At 42.9% G+C, this 19,590-nt stretch overlaps 1 protein-coding gene across 1 annotated transcript in view; it reads right to left on the bottom strand.

Annotated features, from left to right (window-relative positions):
* The window catches only part of PTPRB (protein tyrosine phosphatase receptor type B), a 123,045-nt gene that overhangs the window by 32,929 nt on the left and 70,526 nt on the right, over positions 1–19,590 (bottom strand). Inside the window, exons 15-20 of the mRNA XM_068969825.1 lie at positions 15,733–16,002; positions 12,359–12,622; positions 8,626–8,889; positions 7,404–7,685; positions 2,813–3,091; positions 2,138–2,287 (exon numbers count right to left, since the gene is read on the bottom strand). Coding sequence (XP_068825926.1) covers positions 2,138–2,287; positions 2,813–3,091; positions 7,404–7,685; positions 8,626–8,889; positions 12,359–12,622; positions 15,733–16,002 — 1,509 coding nt within the window. The remainder of the gene's footprint in view (positions 1–2,137; positions 2,288–2,812; positions 3,092–7,403; positions 7,686–8,625; positions 8,890–12,358; positions 12,623–15,732; positions 16,003–19,590) is intronic.

The following is a 19,590-nucleotide window of genomic DNA, read 5'->3' as shown; positions in this document are numbered from 1 at the left end:
CACCAACACACACACACACACACACACACACACACACAATCATTTTTCTAGGAAATAAAATATGCATATATGAAAGGGTGGCTCATGCATCAGACGGTAACGTGCCACAACTCCAGAAAGTTGGGTACTCCCCATCGTGAAAGTCAACGCACTCAACAAGCTCTCTACTTGCCAATAACCATTGTAGCTGAGCGAATAAGGAAATCCCTGTGACCTGGGAAATGGGGAAAAGATAAGAGAAATCAGGTCTGAGGCCAGAGCAGTCGCCCTACATGCATGCTTCCTGCACCATGCCCAGTCTGATAACTACTCCTTGTCCTGCTCTGTGTCCCGCTCTGTTATCTTGAGTACAATTTAATCCTGGCTCAAATCTGGGCCCTTGTGCAGAACACTTCCCAGAACTCTTCTCCTGTCTACCCAGCTGCTGTGTGTTTTGGCAGGGCAAACTCGCTTTGATGTTGGCCAGAGGAAAGCATAATTAGGAAGAAAAATATTAATAGAGATTGGATCCCATGTACAGTGAACTTTAAGGAGTGATATGGTGGGGGTTCTTTGCGTCCTGGACTCTTGTTTGATAAAATTTGCTCAAGATGAGTGGCTCTTGGAAATATTATCTTGCTGGACATAGTTAAGAGGAAGGTTGCCTTGAGGGAGAGTATATATGCTATAAATGACATTTACGTGAGCCGGTTTGTTATCTTGGATCACCAGGGGAGCACAGCCCATCTCCATGGACATCAGTCGTTGAAACCCACCTGGCTGGAGAACACAAGGCTAAATTTTGGGGTGTTTTTTTTTTTTTGGCTGCTGACATGTTTAGGTAGCAAAACACTATCTTCATTGCAGCCTACTTAAATTTAAAATCTCTTCACAGTTCACCTATTTATCTCCAACTACTATGTGTGAGGAAATCTGGGATGCAACACTGACCCTTGAAATTATTGAATCAATTATGCATAACCGGCTTTAGTACAATTCAATAAAATATAAAAGTACATGTGTGCTGAATCACTTTAGTCATGTCTGACTCTCTGCAACCCTATGGACTGTAGCCCGCCCAGCTCCTCTGTTCATGGGATTCTCTAGACTGGAGTGGGTTGCCATGCCCTCCTCCAGGGGATCTTCCCAACCCAGGGATCGAACCCACGTCTCTTACATCTCCTGTATTGGCAGGTAAGTTCTTTACCACTAGTGCCAGCTGAGAAGCCCTAAAAGTACCTAGTGAGACTAAAATACCATTCAGCTCCAACATTTGTCATGGCAGGTTTAAACCTTCCCATTGGCCACCAATGAGTTAAAATAGTCAGGGATGCTCGAGAAACTCCAGTGCGGCATCTCAAACAATTATGAAAAATATATGACATGCAGGATATATTAATATCATTCCAGACACAAACATCTGTTGTGGAGAAATAACACACAGGACCTCAGTGGCAAAAACAGATATGGACATGTGTGTCCCCAGATGCAAACAACTGAGGATGATCTGATAGATGCTGATGTCATAAGCACTAGAGCTCTTACTTGGTTGAATGGAATGTTATTATAAGAATCACCTAGAATTTGCCTGTTACATAAGAGTTAGGTAACACTGAATAATTTAGTAGACTAGATAATGAACCATATTGAAAATTCAGTAGAGAAAGGAGGGATGCTTTTCATGATCATTTTTTCCCTCTTTCAAGCGTTTGAACATTTCTGTGAATTGGTGAGTGGTTTGGGAGTATATGATTGGTAGAGGCATTCGAGACAGGGAGTGGGGAAGACAGACAAAGCACGGTGCTGCTTAATGGCAGAATAATGGAGCTGAATGGGACTGAATGAGTAGTAAAGACTGAATGAGTCAGCAGACACAATGCATTTCCAACAGTGCCGGCAACAGCAGCAAGTAAATGATGGTTATTGTGATTATTGATATAGTTGCTATTATTACCCATTTAATAATTAAATCCTGCAAATAATAGGCTTCCAGTAGGTTTTCTTTTTCTTGTTACATCTCACTGCAATCAGCAGAGATACAGCGAAATGACATAAAAATTAAGTTTTCTTCTTTTAAAAACTTGTCACAGAAGGAGCCCCCACAGCTGACTTTCGAGAAAGTAATCCTGTGTCTTGGAGTTAATTCATGATCACTTACCATCAGCCTCTCTCACCACCACTGTGAAGTATTTCACAGCTCCATTGGCGTCGCTGAACCAGCTGCAGTTGAAAGTAAAGTTGATGGAAGATTTGCTAATTAGCACATCCTTTTTATTCACACGAATATGTGGAGGTGGAGGAGGGGGGCCTGGAAGAAGGATGGGAAAGGAACCAAGAAGGGTCACAACTATGCTTTTGAATATATAATATTAGGGACATGAAGGTCTTCACTCACCTACATCAGGCTGCACCTGTGTCGTGTGTGTGTGTGTGTGTGTGTGTGTGTCTAATGCTTGAAATCAAGGAAACCTCCTCCTCTCCTGAAGGGAAGCCGGCAGAGGAAGTGACTTGCCGGTGGCACATTAAACATAACGAAAGAGGCAGCTCCTCAGCAGGATTTCCTGGAGTTTTAGCATCAGATTGCTTAAAAGCTCTATTATGGCTCTTTCTACATCAGGCAAAGAGATGTATTTAAACACTAATTCATCCAGGTTCTTTAAGACCATTTAACTTGTTTGCTGCCAGGATGCTTTACACAGAGAAATGTTTATACTTTTCAGAGCCTTTTATTCCTCTTCAAGTGACAACAGGACTCGCTAATGTGGAAGTGAGCCACACACACGCAAACAAGGGTGACGGACGCACAGAGGAAGGCACATCCAGGGACACTTACGGTCTATCATGGTGATGGTGCTATCTTCAACCACCTCGCTGGTCATGCCGGCCGACTGCACCTTGATAGACACCAGGTACCTCTTATGAGGCACCAACATCATGATGTTAAGCAGAGATTTTTCTTTCTCCAGCTTTCTGGAGAACTCAACTTCTTGAGTGTCCATTTTCCGGCACTCAATGCTGTACCCATCAAAGTCAGAATCGGGAGGGATCCAAGAACAGGCAATGGCTGTAGAGTTCTGAGGGCGGCAATGCAGGTTCTGTATCTTGTCTGGCTCTAAATAAAAGAGAGGGAGAGACACTTCACAACTCTGGGAGACACATTTTTAGTTCCTTTGACTCCAGCTAGCACAGAGATCTAAATAAATAACTCTCGATCTTCATGTGAACAGCTTTTCATAGGTCTCCAAGGCAATTTCTGCCTACTAGGCCGCCTCACTTTGAGAAACAGTGAAAGTTAAAATGCGGTCCCTTTAGAAAAATCCACCAGGTGCCAATGTGATTGCAAACATAAATGTAAACAGGAACCCTGAAACCAAGCGTCAGATAGAAGGCAGGAGTCAGACAGAAGGTGGGGCCGAGTAGCCTAGAGGTTAACAGTGCAGCCTGATCTGCCTGAATTCAAATTCTGTTGATCAGCAATGCAATCCTGGGCGAGTGATTTAACATATCTGTGGCCCACCTGTAAAGTGGGGAAGTTAAGAATATCTGCTTCTTGTGGTTGAGCTTCCCTCATGGCTCAGTGGTAAAGAATCCGCTTGCCAATGCAGGAGATACGAGTTCAATGCCTGAGTCAGGAAGATCCTCTGGAGAAGGAAATGGCAACCCCTCCAGGATTCTTACTTGGGAAATCCCATGGATGGAGGAACCTGGTGAGCTACTGGCAGTAGGGTTGCAAAAGAGTCAGACGTGGCTTAGCAACTAAACAACAGACACTTCATGTGCTTGTTGGAATGACTCAATGAGTTGAAATGTGCACAGACACCTAGCACAGGGGGTTGTGTGATAATTGCTTAATAAATTTCAGTTCTTTTTTAAAGATTTATTTTATTTTGGGCTGCACTGGGTTTTCTTTGCTGCACACGGACTTTCTCTACTTGAAGCAAGTGAGGGCTACTTTCTAGTTGTGCTGCACAGGCTTCTCACTGTGGTGGCTTCTCTTGCACTGGGTCAGTAGTTACGGTGCACAGGCTTAGCTGCTCCACCTTGTGTGGGGTCTTCCCAGATCAGGGATCAAACCCATGTGCCCTGGGTTGGCAGGCAGACTCCCAACCACTGGACCACCAGGGAAGTCCAGATGTTAGTTCTTACAATAAGGACAGTAAGAAATGGCATTGCTGCCTTGCTACCTTCTGTGTCTGGCTTCTGTCCCTCTCTTCCATTTTTGCCTGCCCTTCCCCACTCACATGCCATACTCCAGGCACTGAAACCTCTGTGGTTCCCCGCATACACCAGACTCTTCCACACCCCTGTTTCATGGCCCTGTGGGTACAGTCATTCACTTTCTTCTGCCTGACACAGTGCCTGACTCAGGGGGGACTTGAATTGCAGCTGATTTTATTTGTTCTTGTGAGTGACACACCCATAAAGAAAGATTCAGTCTGAAAGAAAACCAGTCATATGACTGTGCAGGTTAATAACCAAACTGTTATTAACAACGGCTACCCCGTTATATAAGATCTTCTGGGAACTATGTGTAGACCTACTTGGCACTCCCAGAGCCACACCCATTGCTCTGATTTGGAGGACAGCCCACCTTCTCCTGACCCCTAATTTGTTATAGACGTTCTTGTCCTCAATAAACACACAGCATTGGTGTGCCACTGAGTGAAGTCTTGTTTCATATCAGGGCCTATCTATTGATGCTTTTGAACTGTGGTACTGGAGAAGACTCTTGAGAGACCCTCAGACAGCAAGGAGATCAACCAGTCAAACCTAAAGGAAATCAACTCTGAATATTCACTGATGCTGAAGCTCCAATACTTTGGCCACCTGATGCAAAGAGCTGACTCATTAGAAAAGACCCTGATGTCGGGAAATGTTGAGGGCAAGAGAAAGAGGCAGCAGAGGATGAGATGGTTAGACAGCATCACTGACTCAATGGATGTGAATCTGAGCAAACTCTGAGAGATAATGAAGGACAGAGGAGCTTAGCGTACTGCAGTCCATGGGATCACAAAGAGTTGGACACAGCTAAGTGACTGAGCAACAACAATCAGGGTCTACAAATGTGAGATGAGCCACCGCAGGTCAGATGAGGATGATTTAGGGGAAAAACAATCAAACCGAGAATTTTTCAGAATAGAGGAAGAATTGGCCTTTGAGGCAAACAATTTTGAACTCCCTTCAAACCAAGTCACAGCTGAGATCTAAAGACATCTCTCTTTCAGCTTTGGAGAAAGTCTTTTAAAACATCCAGCCTAATCCATCATTCTGATAATTTACACAAAGTATGGAAGTATGTGGGAATTTGCTTCAATTTGATCTCTTCCTTCAGCTCCTTCTCTCTCTTTTTTACCTCTAAATCCTGCTTGTCTACCAAGACTCAGGTCAGGTCTCCATTTCACTAAGAAATGAGTATCTACTGTATACAAAGTGCCCTTCTAGGGTCTGTGAACAGTATAGAAATGAATAAGATATTAGCTGTAACCTCTCGGAAAGTGAGATGAATCCTAAACATAATACAAGGTAGAAACGAGATAGAGAAAAGGATGCTCTATGGAGTAAGAGACAACTTCCTGTTGCTGGCGTTAGTGCGGGGCAGGACTTAGCAAAGCCTTTTTGGTAGAGATGACACTTCACCAAGATACTGGGAAAGAGGCATTTTAGGCAGAGACAACCATGAACCCGGGCATCAAGGGTGGGTGGAGCCATGCACAGTGTTTATCACGGCTGGAATGTTTTTGCAAGAAATAGGGCACTGGAAAGATTTTACATGAGAATTCTCAACGTCTGTTTTGTTTAATCCTCTGTTATCTTGGGTTTTCTGCTGCTGCTGCTGCTGCTTCTAAGTCGCTTCAGTCGTGTCCGACTCTGTGCGACCCCAGAGATGGCAGCCCACCAGGCTCTCCTGTTCCTGGGGTTCTCCAGGCAAGAATACTGGAGTGGGTTGCCATTTCCTTCTCCAATGCATGAAAGTGAAAAGTGAAAGTGAAGTCGCTCAGTCGTGTCTGAGTCCTAGCACCCCATGGACTGCAGCCCACCAGGCTCCTCTGTCCACAGCATTTTCTAGGCAAGAGTACTGGAGTGGGGTGCCGTTGCCTTCTCCCCAGAGCCAAACCTGATCCTAACTAATGCAATCCTCAAAGCTCACTCTGCCATTCCCCATAAAACTCATTATCAAGTCCCTCTTGGTGTTGGCTGCTCTCCTCTTGAGGAAGCCCCATTTGGTAAATGCCTCTCTTACATTCTAGCATCTAGGACTGGATATAACTCTCCAGATGTGATCTGACCAGCCCAGCCTCAACTGAGTTCTTAGACTGAACACCTGGGATTCAATACCACAGCCTACAGTAAGTCACTGAAAACTCTTCCTGATCTTGCTATAAATGAAAAGTCTTAGTTCTTTTTCACATGTTTCTCTCAACACACAGTTATCTGATCCCAAACTACTTTTTGGATAAAATATAAAACACAAGTTAAAACTGTTGTAGCATTAATGTTTGTTGATTTAACAAAATAGCTACTGGCTTAAATTTCTAATTTTCAGCTTTGTATTTTATCAATAACCAATAACTATCTGGCCTGATCTCTGAATCTACATTTACTGGGTATCATTGAGCAGTAAATATTTGGACTGAGGTTCCTATACCAAAAACTTCTGTTTCTTTATTTGTGGTACTTATCTCAAAATGCCTTGGGGAAGAAACTGATATATATTTTATCATTGAGGTATTTTCATCCTTAGAATTTACAGCATTATGCTCTAACCAGTCCCTCTGCTTCTAGTTTGCTCCTTTCAATCCATTCTCTGTACCACCCCCACAGTGACTTTTATAAAATGCAAATCTATTATATCTCAGCCAAAAAGCCTTCAGTGGCTCCAATGGATTGAGGTTCAAAGTCATTACCATGGCTCACAAGACATTTCGTGACCTGATTTTCCCAATCCTCACCTTTTATCTTCTGGTCAACTGAACTCCTTTCTATTTCTGTCTCCTGCCTGGTTTTAGAATCTTTTATTCTCTCTACCTGGAATATTCTTTACTTCTTTCCTCATCTCCACCTGCAAGTCTTACTCATTCCTTAAGTTTTGATTTGGATGCTTCTCCTTCTAGGAAGTTCCCTTGTATTGGGTCAGATGTCTTTGCCGTGTGCTTTTCTAGGGCCAAATACTTCATCACACCCAAAATGTCTTTTTAATGATAGTACCTCCCACTGAGTTGTAAGCTCCATGAAGGCAGAGATGATATCTTCTTGTTAAAGCTGAATAAATGAATAAGTCTATGTAGAACTTCTGTCTGAATTCAAATCTAACCAATTCCAGGTAAAAATGTGGATTTAAACCAATCCCCAATGCAATAAGATGTTGGGACACATACTTCCTCCCCATTTCATCTGAGAACCAAGAGTAGCAAAACATGTCATACTTGTCCTCACAGATCCAAAAATTGGTTTGCTGTAGGTTTTCCAGGAATCACCACTGACGGTCTTGACGCTAAATTGATAAGATCTCCCTGGACGAAGACCATGCACGATGCGTCCTTCTGATTTTCTGTTGCTGTAGGGGTTGAAGACTGTGATGGCATCTCTGGGGAACCACTGCAGCTCAAAGTCATCATAGTCTGTCCAGTCTGGTGGGCCTTTCCAGGTGATGGCCAGTGATGTGTTTGTAACATCAGCAAATGACATAAGACTGGGAGGACTTGGGGCTATATGTATGAGAAAGTGAAAAAATCATGCAATTATTTCTGCACCATACACAAATAAGATAGCTGAGTGACATCAGACATACTTTTAATGTACTTTGTAGGAAGAGGTAATATGATACCATAATAATAAAAGCTTCCATTTATAGTCTTTACTATGTGTAAGACACTGTCCTCAAATGTTTTATGTACATTTTGTTTAATTTTTATAATCAGGTTTTTTTTTTTTAAACAGGGTGCTATGGAGCATGAGTGTGCCCTGAATGGTTTATAAGTGTGAAAGTGAAGGCCAGAGTTAACAATTACATCCAATTGAGAGAGCCTTGTTCATTGATTCCAGGGTGGCACACAGATATTAATGTTATCTGTATGTGCCCAAGAAATATTTAGAAAGCTCTGCTGGACTTCCCTGGTTATTAAGAATCCACCTGCCAACGCAGGTGGTTCAGTCCCTGGTCAGCAAAGATTCCACATGCTGAGAAGCAACTAAGCCCTGAAGCCGGTGGGTCCTAGAGTCAGTGCTCTGCAGCAAGAGAAGCCCCCACAATGAGAAGCTGAGAAGTCTTCATACCACAACTAGAGAAAGCCTGAGTGCAGCAACAAAGACTTAGCACAGCCAAAAAAATAAACCATTGCTCATAGTAATTTAATGATGATATATATGACCATCCCCATTTTACAGATAAGAAAGCCGAGGCTTAGAGGTGCTCAGTGACCTGCCCAGGTTCACATAGCTAAGTTGGAGGAGCTATGTCAACTACCCAGCTGTTTTTTACCCAAAGTCTGTCTCCTTTATCCACTCTACCATAGACCCTTCCCAAGTTCAGGGCTGAGCACATAGCACATCGCTGATTTGATTTCTTATTAATAAGATCACAGTTAAAACATGCCTGTGGAAGCCACCTCCTGCCAGGGCTTGGCCACTGGTAACTGAGCTTCTTACCTGTTCTGCTCTCCCCCGTGGCCCTGTTGCTGAGATCTCCACTGTGAGTTATCACACACAGAGTATACTTCCTTCCGGGAACGAGGCCATGAAAACGCCACTCTGTCAGGTCCTTGTCTTTCCAGTTTTCCTTCTTTGTGCCATTGGGGTTATAGAGAATCAGTTCATAAAAGTCAAAGTCCCCAGGGGCTGGACTCCAGCTGAACCAGAGGCTGTCTGTCATGTTTTGATTGGATCCTTTGAGGTTACTCACAGTGGCTGGGACTTAAACAGAGGGAAAACCTTTACTGAAAACAAAACAGGTGGAAACAAAAGCATCTGGCCCCACAGATGAACACGTGAGCTATGCTGGGCGTATGGATGAGCAGCACCTATCGTAGAGTCAGATCTTGCTTCTATTTCAGGTCACCTGAGTTTAAGAGCATGTGATCTAGAGACTTGGCACAAATTAAAATCAAATTTAAAAAAGCAAAATAGGAGATGACCTCTATTAATATATGCTTGTTACATGTCCTCTGATAAACATATAAAGTGAAATTTTTAGAAATGACTAATTAAGACAGGTCAAATAGTTTATAACTTAGCTTACCAAAAACCCTGAAAGTATTCATAAAAGGTTCCTGCCTCTTCCAGTCTGGCTCAACCTACTCATGGCCACCATCCCATAATACCCTTCTCTGGGCCAGTTTACTTCCTCTCCATCCTCTTTTAGGCTTTCAGTTCTTTCTTCCCAAAAACCTATACTGACGGAACCTCAACTGGGAAAAGACGTGTTGACAGTCATTTCTACCACAGTATACGTTAGTCAGACTGGTACCTGTCCCATGGGTATGTAAGTTTCATGATTCCTTGGAGAATGAAGACTGTTGTTCCTGTTTGGAGGAACTTTAAACATTAATGGGCAGATCAGGGACCATGTGCATAGGCAGATGGCCCTGAAAACAGTAACACCTAGGCAATTCTACTTATGGCTCATCTGCTGCTATTTTTAAAAAATTCTTCTTTCTTTCTTTATTTTCGGCTATGCTGGGTCTCTGTCGCTACACACGTACTTTCTCTGCAGTGCTTGAGCTTCTCATGGCGGCAACGTCTCTTGTTGCAGGGCACCGGCTCTAGGTGGTGCGGGCTTCAGTAGCTGTGGTGCATGGGTTTAGTTGCCCCATGGCATGTGGAATCTTCCCAGGCCAGGGATCAAACCTATGTCTTCTGCACGGGCAGGCAGATTGCTAACCACTGGACCACCAGGAAGTTCCTGCTGCTCTTTTCCATTCCCTCAGAAGACAAACTGAGAAATCCTGATGAGTGCCTAGAATGAGCTCTTCCCATGGTTCCTTCCACCTTGAGGTCTCAGCTGGAAGACTTCTCTGTTTAAAGTGGTCTCTAAGTCTAGTCTTGCCAAGTCACTCTCCATCACAATGTACTGCATATTTCCTTCAGAGGATTGAAGGCATTCCAAAATCATCTTCCTTTAAAATCTGCCATCCTGCCCCTTCTCCCTCTTGGTAAGGAAGACCCCTATGAAGTCAGGGACTCATGTGAGTCTTGTCCGCTCTCCTAGTCCAGAAGTGAGCTCATGCCTGGCACAAGAGTGCTCAAAAATGATTATCAATTGAGAATGAGAGTTGAACAGAAAAATGAGACAATAGACTCAAAAGAGGTGGCAAGAATACACAGAACTATATAAAAAAAGATCTTAATGACTCAGATAACCACGATGGTGTGATCACTCACCTAGAGCCAAACATCTTGGAATCATCACTATGAACAAAGCTAGTGGAGGTGATAGAATTCCAGCTGAGCTATTTCAAATCCTAAAAGATGATGCTGTGAAAGTGCTGCACTCAATATGTCAGCAAATTTGGAAAACTCATCAGCGGCCACAGGACTGAAAAAGGTCACTCTTCATTCCAATCCCCAAAAAGAACAATGTCAAAGAATGTTCAAACTATCACACAATTGCACTCATTTCACATGCCAACAAAGTAATGCTCAAAATTCTCCAAGCTAGGCTTCAACAATACGTGAACCATGAATATCCAGATGATCAAGCTGGATTTAGAAAAGGCAGAGGAATCAGAGATCAAATTGCTAACATATACTGGATCATAGAAAAAGCAAGAGAATTCCAGAAAAACATCTACTTCTGCTTCATTGATTATGCTAAAGCCTTTGACTATGTGGATCATAACAAACTGTGTAAAATTCTTAAGGAGATGGGAATACCAGACAACCTTACCTGCCTCTGTGAAACCCATATGCAGGTCAAGAAGCAATAGTTGGAACCAGACACGGGACAATGGACTAGTTACAAATTGGGAAAGGAGTATGTCAAGGCTGTATATTGTTACCTTGCTTATTTAACTTACATGCAGAGTACTTCATGTGAAATGCCAGGCTGGATGAAGCACAAGCTGGAATCAAGACTGCTGGGAGAAATATCAATAATCTCAGATATGCAGATGACACCACCCTTATGACAGAAAGTGAAGAGAAACTAAAGAGCCTCTTAATGAAGGTAAAAGAGGAGAGTGAAAAAGCTGGTTTAAAACTCAGCATTAAAAAAACGAAGATCATGGCATCTAGTCCCATAACTTCAGGGCAAATAGATGGGGAAACAGTGGAAACAGTGTCAGACTTTATTTTCTTGGGCTCCAAAATCAGATGATGACTGCCTCCATAAAATTAAAAGATGCTTGCTTCTTGGAATAAAAGCTGTGACAAACCTAGACAGCATATTAAAAAGTAGATACATTACTTTGCTGACAAAGATCCATATAGTCAAAGCTATGGTTTTTCCAGTAGTCGTCTATGGATGTGAGTTGGACTATAAAGAAGGCTGAGCATGGAAGAATTGATGCTTTTGAACTGTGGTGTTGGAGAAGACACTTGAGAGTCCCTTCGACTGCAAGGAGATCAAACCAGTCAATCGTAAAAGAAATCAATCCTGAATATTCTTTGGAAGCACTGATGCTGAAGCTGAAGCTCCAGTACTTTGGCTACCTGATGCAAACAGCCAAGTCCTTAGAAAAGACTCTGATGCTGGGAAAGATTGAAGGAAGGAGGAGAAGGGGGACGACAGAGGATGAGATGGTTGGATGGCATCATCGACGCTATGGACATGAGTTTGAGCAAGCTCTGGGAGACGGCGAAGGACAGGGAAGCCAGGTATGCCGCGGTCCATGGAGTCACAAAGAGTTGGACATGACTGAGCAACTGAACAACAACAATGGAGAAAGTAGATGCAGTTTCTTATGGGAAACCCGAGATGCTTCTTTTGCATTTTCCTGGAACGCTTGTGTTCACTGCATCTAGTGCTGTGTTTCTGATTCACAGCGGTCATTGCTTTTTGTCCCATTTGTAGCTGCCCTCCTTCGCACCTGCTCTCCACTCCATCTATTTCTTGTACAAAGCTGAAAGGCACAGTTTGAATTGAACCCAATGTGTTATAACCCTCTTGTAGTGGTTTGCTGGCAAGTGGAGGAGCCAGATGCATTTTTCCACCAAACTCTTATGAGGTAAACACACGGTGGAAACAAAGCAGAAACAAATGCAGAAACTATTTTGACATATAAATCAAATGTCTGATTTAGGGTTAGAAATTTCATATAAATGTCACAAATCATATAAAGCTACACCCTGCGTAGAGTAGGAAACTAAAATCAAATCAAGGAAAAGCCAGCGAGTACTGTGACAATTTCCCTGCTGTTCATTACAGATTGAGTCCAGGTCTTACCTGTTCTCCCAAATATGAAAGACTCATTTGACAGCTCCCCACTGTGAGTTACAATCACCATTCTGTACATTCGACCTTGTAGCAAGTTCTGGAAGGAGAAGCTCTGGACTTGCGGGTCAACTTGAGCTCGATCCTTAAGAGTTCGATCTGGGTTGTACAGAAAGATGTTGTAGGAGTTGAGCTCCCCCTCTGAGGGGGTCCAGCTAAAGGACAGGTGTCGCGTGGAGTTCTCTGTGATCCTCAGATTGGTGACAGCTGCTGGGACTAGAAAAATCAGGAAGCAAAAGAGTGAGACTGAGTTTTGGCACATTTCTGACACAGCCCCAGATTGACGTCTGGATGGGCACACTCCAACAAGAACCTCAAAACATGTGGTCCCTTCTTTTGAAAATACCTGACTTCATGGAGACTCCAAAGCAAATAAATCTGAATATTGTGAATTATTGATGCTGGAACTGTTAATGTTAAAAAACAAAACTTCAAGAGAACAGAAAAAAAACACTAATGGAATACTATATTCAAAGACATTTTTAAATATTTGTATTTATATAAATATATATTTATAATATAATTATATAATTTAAATATATTTAAAATATATTTATATATTTTATAACATTTATAAAATAAATGTTAGTCTGACTTGTGTAACTAAATGTTTTTCCAATACTAAGAGCTAGATCAGAGACAAAAAAAACTATCCCTGAGTGCCATCTGAGAGCTAAAAAGTGACCATTGGAGGGAAGAGCAGAGTGGAGGAGCGAGTGAGCAGGCAAGGAAAGGAAAATCAAGCAGGAAGAAAATTCTTTTAGGGATATAGGAAAGAGACAGTGGAGGACAGAGGAGCCTGGTGCGCTACAGTCCATGAGGTCACAAAGAGCTGGGCTTGACTGAACAACAACAATGGGAAAGAGAAGGGAGAGGAAAAGCCAAAACTATATACATGAAAAAAAGATTTACATCCGGATTTTGCAGTCCCTTTGCCCTTCCTACTGGCAAGGTGATCGAGTGCCACCAGAAGCAACCTGCTTCCAGACTGTTGGCGCAGATGCTGCCTGACACCCAAGAAGTCTTAAGATGCCAGTGGAAATGACAGGATACCCGTCTCAGTTTCTCTTGGGTCCTCCACTCCAAACACCTTCTCAGGCTCTTTTGCTTCTCCCCTCTCTTTATGCCAGATCCTTAAAAGTTGGCATTTCCCATGGTATCATCCTCTGTCCCCTTCAAAATCCATAATATTAGCTCAGCAATCAATCCCAGTCACTTTATAGATTGCTGTGGTCTGCAAGTTTGTGCTCCTCTCTCCCCCCACCAAATTCATATGTTGAAAGCTAGCGGGTGTAGCAAGTGGGAGATAATTAAGTCTTAAGGGTGGAGACCTTGTGAGTGGGATCAGTGCCTTATGAAGGAGACCACAGAGGGTGCTCTTGTCCTCCCTGCCACGTGAGGACACAGTGAGGAGGTGTCCTCCCTAAGCCAGAAAATGGGCCCTCACCAGACACTGAATCTGCTGGAGTCTTGACCTTGACCTTCCAGCCTCCAGAACTGTGAGCATTAATGTCTGTTGTTCAAACCATTTAGTTTATGGTATTCTCAGTACAGAATCCTGAACAGACTAAAACATGGAGAATTTACCTAGAATTTTTACCCCAGTCTTTGTCCCCAGCTCACTTTTCTGAGGTGGGTCCCTATTTTCAATGACCTCTCTCTACACATCATCCAGACATCTCAAACTAGTCTGGAACTGAGCCCTGTGTCTTTTTCCCTGACACTCTCTCTTTCAGCTTCTCTTATCTCAGTTAACAGAATCATCTTCCACCAGATATCCCATGGAGAAACTCTAGAATCTTCTTCTCTTACACTCCACTCAGCCACTCGGTGCCATCTTATTGAACACAGGACTATTTCTTCATTGTATCTACCACTCTTCATCAGGCCCCTGAGTTAGTTTAGCTTTGGACCCTTACTGTTTCCATGGCTGCCATCAGCTTAGGATCCCAGTCATTGCTCTAACCACCTCCTCCCACTCTGCTATCACTCACTGCGTCTGCCAACAGTGGCCTCATCACTGTTCCTCCAGCTGGCCTCCACCCTCCCGCCTCAGGATCTTTGCCTTCCTGTTTGCTCTACTTGGGGATGGGCTAAGTAGCTCAGTCATGTCTAACTCTGTGTGACTCCATGAACTATAGCCTGCCAGGCTCCTTTGTCCATGGGATTCTCTAGGCAAGAATACTGGAGTGGATTGCCATTCCCTTTCTCCAGGTGGTGCTACTTGGGGATACTTTTCCCCAAATGTCTACACCATCCTCTTTCTCATTTTTTAAAAAATTTTTACTCAACTGTCACCCTCTCAACAAAACCTTTCAGGACTGCACTATCTAAAATGTTAAGCTTCTAACACTTGCTAACCCACTTTCCTGCTTTAATTTTCTTCTCAGTGAAAAGTGAAAGTCGCTTAGTCATGTCCAATTCTTTGTGACCCCATGGACTGTAGCCCACCAGGGTCCTCTGTCCATGGGATTCTCCAGGCAAGAATACTAGAGTGGGTAGCCGTTTCCTTCTCCAGGGGATCTTTCCAACCCAGGGATTGAACCCAGCTCTCCTGCATTGCAGGCAGATTCTTTACCCTCTGAGCTACCAGGAAAGTCCTTTCAGACCTAGGTACTTAATAAATAATCATTAGACCAGTGGTGCTGCCTGAATAATGGCTCCCAAAGACATCCATGTCCTGATCTCCAGAACCTGTGAATATGTTACTTTCTGTGGCAAAACGGACTTTGCAAGTGTGACTGAGTCAAGGATCTTGAGGTGACAAGATTATTCAGGATTGTCCAGGTGGTGACCAATGGAATCACAAGAGCCCATAAAAGATGGAAGAAGGAGGCGGAAGAGCAGAGAACTTGGAGTGAAGTCACTCCTGGAGGAAATGTGAGTGACCTCTAGAATTGAAAAGGCAAGGAATAGATTCTTCCCATAAGGTCTCTAGAATAGAAACACAGCCCTTCTTTGACCTGACACCTTGAATTTAATGCCATGAAGCTTATTTTCCGATTTTGATCTACAGAACTGTAAGATGATATATTTGTGTTGTTTGAGCTACAAAGTTAGTGACAATATATTATAGCAACGTTAAGAAATGAACAGAGCCAGTTTTGATGAAGAATCTTGAATTGGAGTGCGGTGAGCTGAAGGCTGTGTGAACAGGCCTTCAGCTGTACGCAGGTGTGGAAGTGGCAGATCACCGTGAATGTTCCTGCTGTGTCAAGAAACAGACTTCATCTCCCAATGTGACTTCATCCCTTTGAGTCCGCGCTTCTTAAGGAATTGGCAGACAAGGATGTATCTTGCACGAAACAGTAAGCTGTGTGAATTACCTGTTCGGCCTTCTGTTTGGGCTTCCTTGCTAAAGAGGCCTCCGCTGACAGTTAGGATCTGTATCTTGTACTTCTTTCCTGGTGTTAGGTCTTCAAACTTGTGCTGCTTCGTGGTGGCTGCCTCTGATGTGTTACTTAGGAGGATCCCATTCTCACTCAGAAGTAGGATGTCATATCTTTCTGCCATGCCAACAGCTTTTTGCCAACTTACTATTAAGGAATGACTACTGTATGCATTGTCTGCAGTTATTGCCTGGACAGATGCTGGGACTGCAAAAAAAAAAAAAAAAAAATTAGAGAGAAACAGGTTCCATCACTTAGGGCAAAGTAATCAATTGAGAAAAACTTCCCTAAATGAACTGCAGATGGAAGATAATGCCTCATGGTTGCATTGACACTCTTCATGTGCCCTTCAGAGAAAGTGTTGGTCTGGCCAAAAAGCTTGTTCAGACTTTTCTGTAACACCCTATGGAATGGACTTTTGGGGCCAACCCAGTATTTCTTGATCTGAATTATCCACATAACTGCTTGCTGCTGCTGCTGCTAAGTCGCTTCAGTCTTGTCTGACTCTGTGCGACCCCCTAGATGGCAGCCTACCATGCTCCTCCGTCCCTGGGATTCTTCAGGCAAGAACACTGGAGTGGGTTGCCATTTCCTTCTCCAATGCATGAAAGTGAAAAGTGAAAGTGAAGTCGCTCAGTCGTGTCCGACTCTTAGCGACCCCATGGACTGCAGCCCACCAGGCTCCTCCGTCCATGGGATTTTCCAGGCAAGAGTACTGGAGTGGGGTGCCATTGCCTTCTCCACCATATAACTGCTTAGATTCTCTATTTCACCCCCTCTGATTTAGAAAGGATCTTGAAGTCAAACAAGTAGAAAAATTAGTGAGAGTGACACTAAGAGATATGCAGAGTGATACGTATCTAAGTATTTACAAAGTGGAAGAATGCTGAACAAACTTACATTAAGTGAATATAGTTTGGATGACTGAATTACATTGTTTAGACTTTCCTTCCCAAGGTCAACTCAGGTCAAAGCTTCAAACCTTGACCTAAGCACTAGCGTATAAGTCTTTGTCCTACGTCTTCTGATGTGCAAGGCCAGATAGTATTGTTTATTAATAATATTTAGTGTTCTATGCTTATATTTTTTTCTCATTCTACCCCATCTCAAGAGACCTCATCCACTCCCATGATTTGAACTGTCACTCATGTGGTGATGACTCCCAGATTTAAACTCAGTTCAGATCTCTCTTCTAGTTTTGCAAATGACATTTCTCTCTGGATGTTCCACGGACTCCCAGCTCTCAAGATGCCCAGATCGAACTCCTCATCTCCCTTCCACCACCTCCTTAGTGCTCTTTGTTTCTATCTCTTGGTCCAAGTCAGAAACTTGACTTGTCACCCTCACCCTTCAACATAATCAAGCATGAGTCCTGTCATTCCTGCATCTTAAATCTTACATCTCTTGGGTCTCTCCACTTCTCTCCTCCTCTACTACACTAGTGTAGGACACTGTCATTTCTCACTCACACCACTGTAAGTGTCTCTTGACCAGAGTTTCCTCATGTCCCACTGCTCCAAACTGCACTGTTTGGCAGATTCTCAGAGCACACAATGCTGATGGCCCTTCATGCCTCTCTGTAATTCTATAACCTTAACAATGAGGCCCTTGGCAATTAGGTCCATCTACCTACTTGGCCTCATGGCTCACATCTTTATTCTAGAAATAATGGTGTGTAGCTCCTCAAATGTGCCATGCATCCTCTTCCCTCCAGGCCTTCGCTTTTCTCCTTGAACCAGATCAACATATACTTCACCAGGATGATTTCCTAGTGTCTTTTTAAATGTTACTTTCTCCTGGAAGACTTCCCTGACTCTTTTCTCCCCCCAAAAATATTTATTTATTTATTTGGCTGTGCCAGGTCTTAGTTGCAGTATGCAGGATCTTTAGCTGTGGCATGTAGGATCTAGTTTCCTGACCAGGAATTGAACCCAGGCCCCCTGTATGGGGAGCATGGAGTCTTAGCCATTGGACCACCAGGCAAGTCCCCCTGACTCTTTTTGTTTGCTTCTATAATATCCCATTTTTACTTTACTTTTAACAAGTATGGTGTTGTACTGTAATTGTCTTTTCACTTCTCTGCTTCCTTTTCTAGATTGTAGACTTCTTTGGTCAAGGGCTCTATTGTGCTGTTAAGTTCCCATTTTCTAACATGGTGCTTGACGTATAGTTGGAGATACATATGAAACAGAGACAGGCAGGGCACAGTACAGAGGCCCAGGCCCCACAGCTAAATAAATGGTCATGAGGGTAGAAGATATCTAGCACATACTGTGTCGTGGTAGAGAGACCATAAGGTTTGGAGTCAGAGACGTGAATTATAGTTCTAGGTCTTATTACATGTATCCTTGATAATGTTTCATAAACTTTCTGAGCCTTACTTTCCTCACTTATAAAATGAAGATAATGATCTCTACTTTGTAGTGTGGCTAAAGATCATTATTATTATTATTTTTAAGATTTTTTTTATTGATGTGGACTGGACCATTTTAAAAGTCTTTACTGAATTTGTTACAATATTGCTTCTGTTTTACATTTTGGTTTTTTGGCTCTGAAGTATGTAGGATCTTAGCTCCCTGACCAGGGATCAAATCTGCACCCCTGCATTGGAAGGTGAAGTCTTAAACACTGGACCACCAGCAAAGTCCCTAAGGATCATTTTAGATGTCTGGCATTTACAGGGCGCTTCTAGCTTATTTTTGTGTTGAAAGGACTATATGAATAGTGTTATTAATATAAATGCAGATGGTGACTGCAACCATGAAATTAAAAGATGCTTACTCCTTGGAAGAAAAGCTATGACAAACCTAGACAGCATATTAAAAAGCAGATACATTACTTTGCTGACAAAGTTCCCCCTAGTCAAAGCTATGGTTTTGCCAGTGGTCATGTACAGATGTGAGAGTTGGACAACAAAGAAAGCTGAGTGCCAAAGAATTGATGCTTTTGAACTGTGGTGTTGGAGAAGACTCTTGAGAGTCCCTTGGACTGCAAGGAGATCAAACGAATCATTCCTAAAGGAAATCGGTCCTGAATATTCATTGGAAGGACTGATGTTGAAGCTGAAACTCCAATACTTTGGCCACCTGATGTGAAGAACTGACTCACTGGAAAAGACCCTGATGCTGGGAAAGACTGAAGGAAGGAGGAGAAGGGGATGACAGAGGATGAGATGGTTGAATTGCATCACTGACTTGATGGACATGAATTTGAGCAGGCTCCAGGAGTTGGTGATGACAGGGAGGCCTGGTGTGGTGCAGCCCATGGAGTCACAAAGAGTTGGACATGACTGAGCGACTGAACTGAACTGATTAATATATAAATAAACGGGCTTCCCAGGTGGTGCTAGTGGTAAAGAACCTGCCCGCCAAGGCAGAAGATGTAAGGGATGTTCAATCCCTGGGTCAGGAAGATCCCCTGGAGGAGGACATGGCAACCCACCCCAGTATTCTTGCCTGAGAATCCCATGGACAGAAGAGCCTGGCAGGCTATGGTTCATAGGGTAGCAAAGAGTTGGTCATGACTGAAGTGACTTAGCATGCATTAATATAAATAAACAATATTATTAATTTATCATAAATGAAATAGATGACATAAGTGTATTTTTCTTTAAAGAATTTATAGAAAGGAGTAAACTTTAGAAAAATGCATAGGTTAGAAAATCAGCTATTTATACTCCTTGAGTGAGAAAAAAGTCTATTCATATGATTTGGTTTCTAATTACCTTTCATTTGCTTTGAACATCTCTATTGAAAAAGGAAAATGCAAAGAAAAAAATATGAGAAAAACCCTTGA

Source organism: Capricornis sumatraensis, chromosome 4 (assembly GCF_032405125.1).
Source record: "Capricornis sumatraensis isolate serow.1 chromosome 4, serow.2, whole genome shotgun sequence".
NCBI classification, from domain to species: domain Eukaryota; kingdom Metazoa; phylum Chordata; class Mammalia; order Artiodactyla; family Bovidae; genus Capricornis; species Capricornis sumatraensis.
Note: the sequence above shows the minus strand (reverse complement) of the source record. Positions and strands in the feature narration are given on the sequence as shown.